Source organism: Lepidochelys olivacea (assembly GCF_965140295.1).
Source record: "Lepidochelys olivacea isolate rLepOli2 genome assembly, chromosome: 5".
Taxonomy (NCBI): Eukaryota; Metazoa; Chordata; order Testudines; family Cheloniidae; genus Lepidochelys; species Lepidochelys olivacea.
Genome location: NC_140415.1, coordinates 72773617 through 72786775, shown reverse-complemented (window position 1 = coordinate 72786775; position 13159 = coordinate 72773617). Strand labels below are relative to the sequence as shown.

Genomic DNA, 13159 nt, shown 5'->3' with positions numbered 1-13159 from the left:
CAAATAGTAATTTCTCACCCTAGATATTGTTGCAGGCAAATTACAGAAAGTCTTGAAAGGCAGCTGCAGTGTCTCCCTCTTGAGACCACAGGTATTATTACTCGCCCCCCCGTTCAGTTTTTGCTTCCAGGTGTTTTTCATTGTCTCTTTGGGTGGGGAGGCAGAGGAGAACCGTGATGACGTCACTCCCCTGCCTTATATAGCTCTTGTGTATTTTGTGGAAAACCACTGGCATTCCAAAAGAGGAGGGGTATCCAGTACCAGGTGACTCAGACCAATGTTCCCACTAATTTTTGACAGGCTGTGTGCGCAAAAAATTTCTTCTGTGCAAATTTTTGAAGCAGAGTTCAAATTTGTGCGCCATGAGACAAATGTGCCCAAGTGACTAAAATGCTTATACATTTAAAAAGTTTTAATTTGCAATTGTGATAATAGTTTTACACCATGTTATTTTATAAATGTCATTTTTAAATACTTAGAAAAGGGAAATTTAACCATTCTTCATGAAGTAGAAGTTAGTTTTAAGCATTACGCTTTATGATCTTTTTGAGAGACAATCACGAGCATATACCAAGCACATATTAATCATGATCATTATCAGTCCATAGGCATCTGCCCATTGGTGTCCACTTTCACCTTTCATTCTATACACATGTCCGAAAAGATTTTGATAAACATACAATAAAGACAATAAGTATGCCATTATGTCAATTTATATGGGTTTTCAGGTAGAGACATCACAAGTAAAAAAAGAAAAACAAGTTTGTGTTTTAAATTTTAAATTTTCCTAAAAAATATCCATAAATAATTATCAGCCAAGAATAAGATATGTAATTACAAATGCATTTTAATTTCCTTATTGGTTGAAATGTCAAAGATTGCTAAACTAACTTTACTGTTTTTCCCTGTGATCTTTTTCAATTGCCCATTCAATATAAACTCTGTCCAGATCTATCAGTCCTCCATCCAGCTGGTAACTCTTAATACACATCAACATGTCCAAATGATCTACTTGTAAACGATTCTGTAGTTTGTTTTTTAGAGTGTTCATTAAGCTACAGCCACGCTCACAGTCTGCACCTGATGCTAGGAATGTTCCTCCAATATCCATCAGATTTGCAAGATCCTGAAACTGTTCATTCTGGTGAGCAAATGTTACCATATCCAGGAAACTTAAAACCAATTGGCTTTTGGTTCTTTCGGCTACTGCAAACTTGAAGCCATTGTACTGACTGACTATAACAATCTCTTCATCAAGAAAGTCTTTGTATTTTGAATATAGGGATTTGACCTGATGAATTCCAAAATTGAAGTCACACTTAACTATTGCTGCACAATCAAAAGCGAACCACTCCTAGACTTCATCCTCTGGAACCCTGTCTGCCAAATGTGCACACAAGTTGTTTATGAAAGTTATTATGGAACTGGTATCAATTCCATTATTTTCTTGAGAGGTCATATCTAAGAGAGCCGTAACTTTGTCACTCCAAAAGACTGAATCTCCAAGTACTGTCTTCTGATCTTGTTCAGTTTACCTCGGGCAAGGTGAAATGCTTCAAGAGGTGTAAGGCCCTGTTTCTGGAGCAGCGTGGATAGTGAAGCCAGCTCTGACAAAACATCATTCAAAACTTCTAATGTTATTCAGTATTCCATGGTATTCCGCTTTTTGTGGCAGTATTTAGAAACTGGATCAGTATCTTTGTCTTGCTCAAAATATTCCAGAAGAGGATTATAGTTGCAAATAATTGCTCGAAGTGCAAAGTGACTAGATAACCAGCGCACTTCATTGAGTGGCCTGAAAGCCACTGACTCACATTCAGAAGCATCCACTATTTCCTGAAATTTGCATTTTCTCCTGGATGACCGATAGAACACCGTGTAGACAGTTCTCATTAAGGTTTTGATGTCTCTTATCAGCTTGACGTCTTTCCATGCATCGGAAATCCCCAAGTCTTCCCAGTGTGCAACGCAATGTTGCTAGACTAAGTGTGGAATATCACGTTTCAACTGAGTCGCCACACCATTGAGTTTGCCCAACATTATGGCGGCACCATCAGATGTGAACATCACCATTTTCATTAGATCAAGTTGGTGTTTTTTATAAAACTCTTTAATTGCAGACACTATTGAAACAGGTTTAGAGTAGCAGCCGTGTTAGTCTGTATCCACAAAAAGAAGAGGAGTACTTGTGGTACCTTAGAGACTAACAAATTTATTAGAGCATAAGCTTTCGTGGGCTACAGCTCACTTCAGTGGATGCATAGAATGGTACATATAGTAAGAAGATATATATACACACACACACACACACAGAGAAGGTGGAAGTTGCCATACAAACTGTAAGAGGCTAATTATTTAATATGAGCTATTATCAGCAGGAGAAAAAGACTTTTGTAGCGATAATCAAGATGGCCCATTTAGACAGTTGACAAGAAGGTGTGAGGATACTTAACATGGGGAAATAGATTCAATATGTGTAATGACTCAGACACTCCCAGTCTCTATTCAAACCCAAGTTAAAGGTATCTAGTTTGCATTGAAACAGCATCACATTCTTGCAATCGTAATAGTCCACCAAACAAAGTTTTATGGTCTTCAGAATTTATGGATCTGTATTTAAAGTAGAGTATCAAGTATCTGTTAATGGATATATCAGTGCTTTCATCAACAGCTAGAGTATGAAACATTGCCAACGCTATTTCATGCATGAGGTAATTTTGGACAATGCAGTTGATGAGTTCAAGAAACTCAAAAGCATAATTTTTACTTCTCCAGCTCACTGGTATTTGCACATACTTTTCCATATGGTCATTAATATCCTGAACAGAAAGCATTGAGCTGTTCATTTTAATAGCCAACAACACACTGTCAATCAGTACCTTGATTTCTTCTGGGTCTGAGCAATCCGCTCTGTAAGGAAGGGTTTTTGTTTCTAAGTCTTGTTACACCATCTATATGAGACTTACTTGACAGATGACGCTTTAAGAAATCCAACTTCCATACATCATTCCACATTCTTCCTGTTGAAAATTCTCCCAGAGCTCTGGCATCTCAACAATATACACAAACCACTCCATTGTCCTCATCATATGTGAATATTTCACAAAGTTTAACAAGCATTACAGTATGTGACTTTGGTGTAACCGTCTCTATAGTCTCATCCAGCCATCCAGATTTAAATGAAGTCGCTTTTCTTTTATGCTTTAGACCTCTAGACAGTGACATTTTGGGATTGATTTTTTACCAGATTGGTTTATTTAAAATTAATACTTTTATTATATGGCTACTATTTCAATGCGCTTAACAGTGTGACTCGACAAAAGAGCAAACTGGAGATCATTCAGATCAGGATACCGGAAGTTTGTGCATAGCTCCGATCACATCCATGGATCTGCGGCAAAAAAATGCAGGAAAATGGTAAAACATCATGAGTTAATGTATAAAGTCCAATGCCTTTGAAAGATTTCAGTCACGAAAACAACACTTACCTCTGTTCATTTCTGGGAAATCTTTGCAGTTCTTTAGCAATTACGGCCAGGCATTTTGACTTACTCACACGTACTTGAGTTTGTACATAGCCAAATGAACAGACTACAAGGAGAGGTGTGGGTCCCGACTGTCTCGACGTGATCAACATTCCACGTTTGAAATGGTGGCGGGGAGGGGTACGATTCATTGCCCTCCTTTCCCTCCCCCCTCTCCAGCTAGTAGAATCTGGCTGTGTTGATAGATGGCGGGCGAATAATGTCAAAAGTAGCCCGTAAATCATATTTCGGCCTGGCTCCGATGTAGTATTTCATTTTTTGTGCACACGGTGTTTCACCATGTGTGCGGGGTTTTGGATCTGTGTGCACGTGCATAGCTTAGAGGGAACAGTGACTCAGACCCACCTCTCTGCAGGGCTGTGACAGCCATTGCTCATAAGCTGTCTTCAGGGTCCACAGGAAGCCACTGCTCTTTCGCAGTCCGTTGTCTCTGCTAATGGCCCATTAGCCCTGTCTGGCTTTTCCATTGTTGTATCTGAAGCGCTGGTTGGGGTGTCACCCAAAAGTAACACATTTGAAATACAGACACATAGCTAATATTACTAACTTCAGATACAGAAATGATACAGGCATACAAATTGGATAATCACATTCAGGAAATCATAACCTTTCCAATGATATCTTACATGAGCCATCTTACATAAAGTACATCTCAGTTATGTCATATTCATATCATAAACATATTTGCATAAGGAATAGTGAATGTAATGTCACAAAGCTTAAAGTTTCCATTAAGTTATTTTTTTTAGCATACTATAGTTTTGTTTATTTTTGTGAGTTGTGTCAACTCACTAATGTGCATTCTACATATTGCCCTCTCCCCCATGTGATCATGAGCAGCTGCGGATCCTGGATTCAGCTTTCCCACCTGCAAAATAAAACTCTGTAGTTATTAAAAGGAAAGCTACAAACAAAAACTAAATATTTGTTACTTGCCTCTCAAAACAAATCAGCAGAAACTATGCTTAAAGTCTCCACACATTCTGATGGCTACTGCCATTATCCATTGCAAATTTGAGAGTTTGAAAGAAGATCATTAATAATATACACCTGCCCAGTCACTGATATGAATTCCATAGCTGTTGAATGATAGTGGTTAAATGTTAAGAGTCTGGAAAGAGCAGAGCTTCCAATCTACAGTTCTGATCACTTTGAAAAATGTACAGTATATGTTACTAGATACTTAAACATAGCCCAGGTTTCAGAGTAGCAGCCATGTTAGTCTGTATTCGCAAAAAGAAAAGGAGTACTTGTGGCACCTTAGAGACTAACCAATTTTTTTTTACCTTCAGTCCTTTTGGTATGATGTCCGTCTGTTTGCATTTGGAAAGGAAGATGATGTCTGTCCGTATCTGTACGAGTTTTTTCATGAAGTTGATAGATTTCCGAATTGGTTAGTCTCTAAGGTGCCACAAGTACTCCTTTTCTTTTTAAACATAGCCGTTGAGGAACCAGCTAATTTTTCCCCTCCCTCAGTCATGTTGTTATAAGAGTGGCTGGTATAAGTCTTTGTTTAGGTTGGGAGCCTTGCAATGTTGTGCCAGTATTGGACGTGATAGTTTTGCTCTTAGAACTGTGGGCTCTGATGGACCATGTAGGTGATTGTATTCAGGTTTGAAGGTGGGTGTCTGCTAAACTGCTCTCCTTATACCTTCTGGCTGATTTCCAGATTGCTGAATGATGGTAGCTCAGCAGTGACCAGTCTTGTCAGTCTGAGATAATACTACAGGGTAGTGACCTCCTATGTGCCTGAGGATTTGGAGGAACACATGTTGCCCCAGAATATAAAATGGTAGCGCTGTTGACCTGTCTTGACAAATAGAAAGCTAACTACACACAACCCAAAAATCCCAATAACTGAAATAAGACTCGAATAAATTTTAAAATCCCTAGATATTATAGTACTCTTTTTAAAAAGTATATATAATATGCAACTGGTTCCTGTTTGTGTGTTCACATTCATGTTACATTTCTCTATTTTTATTGGTATGGAAGCCCTCTGATCTGTTTAACATATATCATATTATGCCTCTGCTTCTAAAATGCTTTTTCCCTTGCACTTCAAACAATAGCATAATAAACAGTCTCTCATTTATACGGAGATGAAGACAATGCCTCCATTTTGGCTTCTGCTGAACATTGATATCAGTATGTTGTATGAAAAATTTTACTTCAGTTTCGTTAAAATCAAGAAGGATGAGAATCGCTGCTTTTTGTGTGTGGTGTTTTTATTTCCCCCCTCCCCTTTATACTAGTCTGAATTCTGTCAAGAAAGCTGAAGTGATGTGTATAGTGCAATCTAAATTCTAGGGGCTTGTCTGAGCAAACACTTAATGCATGGCAAGCTAGGGTGTAAATCTACCTCGCACTAGCCTGCAAGGCACTAAGGGCTTGACTATATTAAAAATGCTAAAGCGGCTGTAGCACTTCTGTGTAGACACTACTTACAGTGACAGGAGGGGTTGACCCATCAATGTAGGTAATCCATTTCCCTGAGAGGGTCGATGGAAGATTTCTAACTAAGGCCAGCTTAACTACACTGCTTAAGGGTGTGGATTTTTCACATCCCTGAGCAATGTAGTTATGCCAACCTAATTTTTAGTGTAGAACCACACCTTAGGTTCCTCATGGACCCTGCTGTTGTGCTCTAACAGTTCTCTAGTATGTTTTCATCTTTGAAATGGGAGTAGGTCAGTGTGTGCTAAGGAACATTTAGTGTGCAACAACAGGATCCACGGGGACAGTTATAGTGTGTGGCAGGCTGTTGCACTGTAGATTCACACCCCAGTTTGCTGTTTAGACAAGCCCTAACTCTGTATAGAGGTAGAAGTAGTTTCTTGTGATTATGATTCCTTACGTGCACTCCCACTTCTCACATACATACAGTCTCTCCCCAGAAATTTGTTTTACGTCATTACATTTGTCACCGTTGTGCAGGGCTAGCTTCACTTCTGTCCTGTCTCTGGGTTTCTCTGAGTGTACCCACATGAGTGACAAGCCTCAAGTTTTCACCTCTGTCAGTGTAGAATCATACAGTTCTCCCACTCTTAGATAAGGACCTGGGTTACAGACCCTTGTGTGCCAGTTGTGATTACTTCAGCAGGCCCAACTTAGGTTCAGAACCTGCAGTTCTGCCCTTTGGGAACTGTGACCTATGGTATATACAGAGTATATATATCATACGGCCTTTTCAAAACAAGATATTGTTTGTTCTTAACAGTAGGAACACTACATACATCAAAGAGAACAAGGATTTTGAAAGAATCAATCTGTATGCAGGCATATCTACCTAGAACCCCCCTGATGTTAGCCAGGTAGGCTCAACTTCTAAGTTGAGACTGCTTCTGTAGACACTCTCTGTGTCAGCCTGTTTCCCTGTATATCTCCTCACTATTGCCCCTCCCCCTCCTCTAAGTGACTTTTTAACTGTTTAGTGTTCTTTTAATCTTAGGTTCCCAGCCTTGGCAAGACAAGTCTTGTAATTTTGCTGGAGCCAAGACAGGTAGGCTCTTCCAACTTAATAGCCCAGTCATTGTTCTCTTAAAGACCTTGAAGTGTTTTCCCAGGTGGGGGTCTTATCTCTAGTCATTGTTTTATATCCTGCTTATTTTTCCTAACAGCGCCTCTTGAATAAATTCCTCAGACAGAAAATATCCTTTCTGGCTATTGGACGCTCATATGGTATACATAGCATTCCTAAGTTAATGCAGAGGAACCCCATGTCCTTCACAACATTTAAACAAAGGTTTTCAGTAATGTAAAAGCTAAACAGGCAGCAGTGCTTTGCCAAAATTTTTACTGTTTCTACAAAGTAGAAATATCCATATACATTTTTAAAACCATGTGAATATACAACTTTGCAGAGCTTGTGAAGATATACTACCTGTTGTGCAGCATGCGGTCTCTTATTTATCTCTGTTACTTTTGTCCCTGGGTGCAGTGTGAATTGATTTATCCCAGTGTGTACAAATATCTCAGCAAACAAGTTGAACCTATTGTTAGAAGTATGGAGTTTTAATTTCTATAAAGAACGCATCATTTTTTGTAAGTGGAAATTGTCTGTATGTAAGGTGAGGATGATCCTTTAGTTAGAGGCAGATTATTCTGGTCACTCACAGGGAATGATTTGATCAATAAATATCTTCACAGTCTTGTATCCAACAACAGTTACTGACTACTCACCCCAGAATATGTGTCTTTATCTGTCTGTTTTGCCTTGATTTATTAACACCTTCATATTTAGCTCTTTGTTTCCAGAGACATTCTTCTGTAATTTTATAGGGGACAAATCTTATGGCATTTTCCCCCGGTTCCATCACTAGGTCTAATATTGAAAGCACATTTTTCCTTTACCTTCTTCACCTGGTTGCTAAAATTTATGTCTAACTTATTGATCCTTTGGTTGACACCATCACCCTTTACTGTTGATGTACCTGCTAGTGCCAATGGGTTAAATAGTGCTATAAATGTTGTATACAGAAGCCATTATATATGCCCTAAATCTAATAATTGGCAAGTTTTTTTTAACCATCCTTGGGTGTTAAGAATATACATTTCCTCTTTGCAGATAGCAAAAGATTCCAGCTTTGTCAGGGATTTGGTGTATGTATTTCATTGCATTTTAAAAAGAAAAGGAGGACTTGTGGCACCTTAGAGACTAACCAATTTATTAGAGCATAAGCTTTCGTGAGCTACAGCTCACTTCCTCAGATACATCTGAGGAAGTGAGCTGTAGCTCACGAAAGCTTATGCTCTAATAAATTGGTTAGTCTCTAAGGTGCCACAAGTCCTCCTTTTCTTTTTGCGAATACAGACTAACATGGCTGCTACTCTGAAACATTGCATTTTAAGCATCAGAATCAGACCACAGTTACAAGTGTGTGTATTCATACTAGAGTAGTGAAAAAGCAAACTGATTTATGTGCTGCCACCTCTGCTCCCTCTTCAGGAAGCTGTTTATGGGGATCCAAACAGTCTTGGTTCTCCTTCAGTTTCTCCTTCCTGGTACAACTAACAGAGGTGTTAGGCTTGAGTGTCCGTGCTTCTTCCTCTGCAAACCACACATGGCAACAGACATGATATGCAGCCTTTTCACTGGAATTCTAGAGCTTGATAAGATGAAGCTATGGGATTTGGATAAATGTCATCCTTTTTACCATATTTCCCTCCACAAGTGACTACTATGGAATAACACTAAATGATGCATTATTTTAAGTAAATTTCATGTGTTTCTATATAGGGGCTTATTTTCAAAGCTAGCGTCTCGGTATGCACATATATGCACTTTTTGGCCACAAACACCCATGTGCTCACTTTTTTCACCTCATCTCATGCATAATCAATAAGACTGTAGAGCACATTTGTGAGAACAATGATAGAATACAGAAATAGAGTATTATCCAAATGAGTTTTGTGTGTGTAAATTCTATCACATGCACACAAATGTCAATGTTCAAAGAGCACGTGCACAAAGAGACTCTACATTTTGAAAATTTGGCCTATAAATATTTTTTAAACTGTCCGCTTTCTAAGCTGGTGATGACTAGTGACCATTTTACCCTCACAGGTAAACGGACACTACCTAATAAAGTTGTGATCTATTTTACATAGTGTTTTCCCTTACAAAGGCTCTCTAGATGTTTTACAAACTGATACAAAAGCTTTAAACTTAGGTGTATTCCAGCTGCCACTAAAATACATCCACCTCTGTGGTGATATTGCAACTGTTTAACGAGAACACTGACAACAGATGAGGAGAGGGAATTAAAAATGTATTTTTCTATTAAACATCTGATGGAGAAATTTAGGTAGCTAGGATGTAGTTACCTGAGTTACAGAGTAGCAGCCGTGTTAGTCTGTATCCGCAAAAAGAAAAGGAGGACTTGTGGCACCTTAGAGACTAACAAATTTATTTGTGCATAAGCTTTCGTGAGCTACAGCTTATGCTCAAATAAATTTGTTAGTCTCTAAGGTGCCACAAGTCCTCCTTTTCTTTTTACCTGCGTTAGAGGTTAACATGGGCACCAGAGCTTCATACTGATCATTGCAAAAAGCACACTGGTATATTTCATGACCACTTGCAATCAGGACCTTGTGTTTACATCTGATCTCAAAGACAACAACTCCAACATACAGTATTGCCTGACTTCATAAAGGGGTATTATTTCTTTACTAACTCAGAGGGGAGTGTACTATCTATTGAATAACCAGTGTCACTTTATACAGCATTCTTTGGAGGTCTCCCTGCCAGAGCAATAGCTGAACCTACAGAGAAAAGTTGGGTTTTACAGCTCAATCTATAGAAGCCAACAGATAAGAACTTGGTTTGCTTTTTGACTGGTAAAATAGTAACTTCTTAGGAAGTATTATACCATACACCTTTCTAAAAGACGCACTTTGTGTAATATTCTCTTCTTAGACCCACACAATAGAGCTTCAATTTGCTAATTTATTCTCCCTTAAGTGCATAGAACTGCAAGGACAGAATAGCTGATTTCAGAATGGGAACAAGTTTAATTTTTTTAGTTGAAATAGCTCATACTAGTGACAGTTATCTAGCAACCAGTATTTTTAAGTCATAAGTGGACTTTTCCCTTCCCACCTTGAAAATGTTCCCCTTAATCAATCAAATCCAGATTGTAATTGCTCATTGTAGTGTGTTCCACTTATATAAACAGATTATCTACATAATAACAAATTCAAGATTATCACTGAGGATTTAATTTATTTTAGACTGCAATGCAGTGGATTCTGGATGGCTGCCCAAAACAGCATTAATGGGCTCTTTACACTGAATAATGGGTAACCATTTGCCTACTATGGCATATATATAGCTATAAATTAAGTAATGAATGGTCAACACTTACGGTGAGTATTGCTTTTAATATAGCAAACGGGGCTATAATATAAAATCTGCAAGATCTTACTATTGCAGAACTTCTTTATTACTTTAAAACAGTGCACTGCAGGCCTTCTCAGTCTTGGGTTTTTACTCACACATCACATGCTGTATTGGAAGTAAAGTGCTGGATATGACCCATCTGTTTTTCCCTTTGCACCTTGAGAGCCTACCATACACAAAAATGTACAGTTTCTCTGCCTACTTCCCATCTCCCTTTTCCCTACCCTTGTAAGGCATCCAGCATATATGACTCCAAATGACTGGTAGGGAGCATGCTTATATAATTTATTAAAATAGTCTTTCCTACCTCTCCATATCTAATCAGTCAATTAACAATTGAACACCATAGTCTATGCTTGAAACTGGGTCCCCAAAAGACCACTTCAGATGGTTACTGTATCATCACCCATCACTGTAGTATTCAAACATTTAGGTAAGGAAGATAATGCTGATTTGTCCCCTATAAAATTACAGAAGAATGTCTCTGGAAACTATATATATATGCGATGTAACTAAACTTCTGCAAAGTAGCTTTACAAATTGACTCCTAAAAATACAGAACACTCTTGCCTCTTGTCCAAGAGGGTAAATGTAATTATCTGGGAAAAATGTGTTTTGTAGTGACTAAAGACTGTTAGTCCTGTAGCATGTGGCTTTACTTGTGAATACTGTGAGCGGATGCCAACGCCATTGACTTCAGTGAACTCGTATTCTCTTATAGAAGCTATAAATTTGACGCATTGTTTCTATTTTTGAGGGGTGGGGTTAACAATAGTAAATTAAGGCTGCTGTTTGCTTTATGTGTAGCTTTGAATATACTTGTGTTCAGGGAAAAAATGAATTGAGAGAAAAAGTAGTATTAAGAAAGTCTGAGGGAAGAATTCTTAATGTTACGGGTAACTGTGTGCCTGGTTTAACACCAAAAAGTTACCTGCAGTAATAGTGAAATAGACTACATGCAATATTATTCCACCTCTGAAATCTTCACTTCAGTTTTCATGACTATTACTCTTTCATTCCTGTATTTTACCTACAAACAAAAAGTATTTTAGTTTTGAACATCTTTATAATACACCATTGCAGAAACCATGTTTTTCAATGTGGAATTTTGTCCATAATATGTTAATTGATACTTCTCATCCTTAGAATAGTGTTGTAGTTTATTAGTGACTACATAAATCATTTGTACAGAAATAGAAATATCGGCAATGAGTAAAGCTTATTGGGTCCATCAAGATTTCACTTTTTAGTACTGTATTCTCATTTTCTCCAGGATGGCATCTAATTTGTTTCTTGGATAACTCTGTTGCTTTTGTCTCAGAAATCTTGCCTTATGGACTCTTCATCAGTGTGGAAAAATTGCTTCTTGATTCTTGTTCTGAATTTGTATTTCTTTATGTAGCACATAGGATTCCTTGCCCTGTTGTTTATAGCTACAGATAGTAAACACTCATGTATGGTGAGCTAGGTTTTCACACATGGCTTCTAATTTTGTCTGTGCAGGTCTGCGTGTACGATCTGAGCATCTAGACAGCATTTGTACAGAAATTGGGGTACAGGGCTTGGAGCACCTTTAAAAAATTTGACCCCATATATTTTGTGCGTGTTTTGTCTAATGGATTAAATTTTCTAAAGGCCAAGATTCCTTTATTTATTTGAAGGTGGAAAAAATTGTGCTTCCCAGGTTTGTGAGCACAAAAATGTGGGAGCAAATCTTGTGGCTTCTGTACACCTATCAAAGGGGAGAAGCCCAGCAGATAACCAGCTGTAAAACCTCTGGGTATTGCAGAAGGAGCTGGTAGCAACTCCTGTAGTTAGATTGTCTAACACTTGGCTTTGTAAATGATTCTTGTAACCTTTTTTAGAGAATACATAACAACTCAGTTGTATGCAGCAGGTGTAAGACCAGGGTCAGAGATTTGTCTTTTCTTTCTCTAATGAAATTCTGATTGGGTTTGGCTGAGAGATTTTGAAAAGTGCCATTTCTGTGCTGAGTTGCACTGTCAGCAAAATTTCAGTAGCATGCAAAAACAATAACTGAACATGAACAATGTAAATATTCATCTGTAACACGGGAACAGTGATACTGACCTTCTTTGCTAAGTGCTCTGAGAGCATTGTAAAATAGCTACTGTACGCATGTGATCTATCTACCAGTGCACCCCTTGCTGGTTGGGTGTGGTATAGTGGCTCTTCTTGTCCTTTGGTGTGCCCTGCTCTGGCCCTGAAGTGGTCTGCCTTTTCCTGAGACTTAACCCTCCATCCAGGTCACCTATAGTCCTATCCCTTCCAGGGAAACCCCCAATCCAACATGCCACTGGCCTGACAGCATCATGCTGGAAGTTCACCCAATTTAAGGCTTTTGGGCCTGTCAGCCCCTGGCTCTAGTGTCTTCATATCCCCACCCTCTGTGGGCTGGTAGGGGAAGTCAGGCCCAGCCTCTCCTCGGGGTTCCAGCTCAGAGACCCTGTATGAAAAAGATGAGGTTTGTTCGTTCAGAGCCTCTGCTGTATGCCTAAACTGCTTCCAGCCATGGTCTACAACTAGGCCTTCCTCACAGTCTCTTCCCTCACTGACTCTTCTTCAGGACCCAAAACAAAGGGGATCCAGACTAGTTGAGGAATGAAAAGGTTTGCACCAGGTCTACCTGCCCCAAGGAGTCTCTGATCCATAGGAGTTTCTAGTTAGGCTCCGGCCTTAGCTGATCCTTCCG

At 38.8% G+C, this 13159-nt stretch overlaps 1 protein-coding gene across 2 annotated transcripts in view; it reads left to right on the top strand.

Moving 5' to 3' along the window:
* The window catches only part of MCC (MCC regulator of WNT signaling pathway), a gene marked incomplete at its 5' end in the record, with an annotated part of 360091 nt that overhangs the window by 94691 nt on the left and 252241 nt on the right, over positions 1–13159 (top strand). The window contains one exon of one of the 2 annotated variants that reach the window (XM_084628619.1): positions 6997–7047. The exons of the other annotated variant lie outside the window; for it this stretch is intronic. Coding sequence (XP_084484745.1) covers positions 6997–7047 — 51 coding nt within the window. The remainder of the gene's footprint in view (positions 1–6996; positions 7048–13159) is intronic. 2 annotated transcript variants of the gene reach the window in all.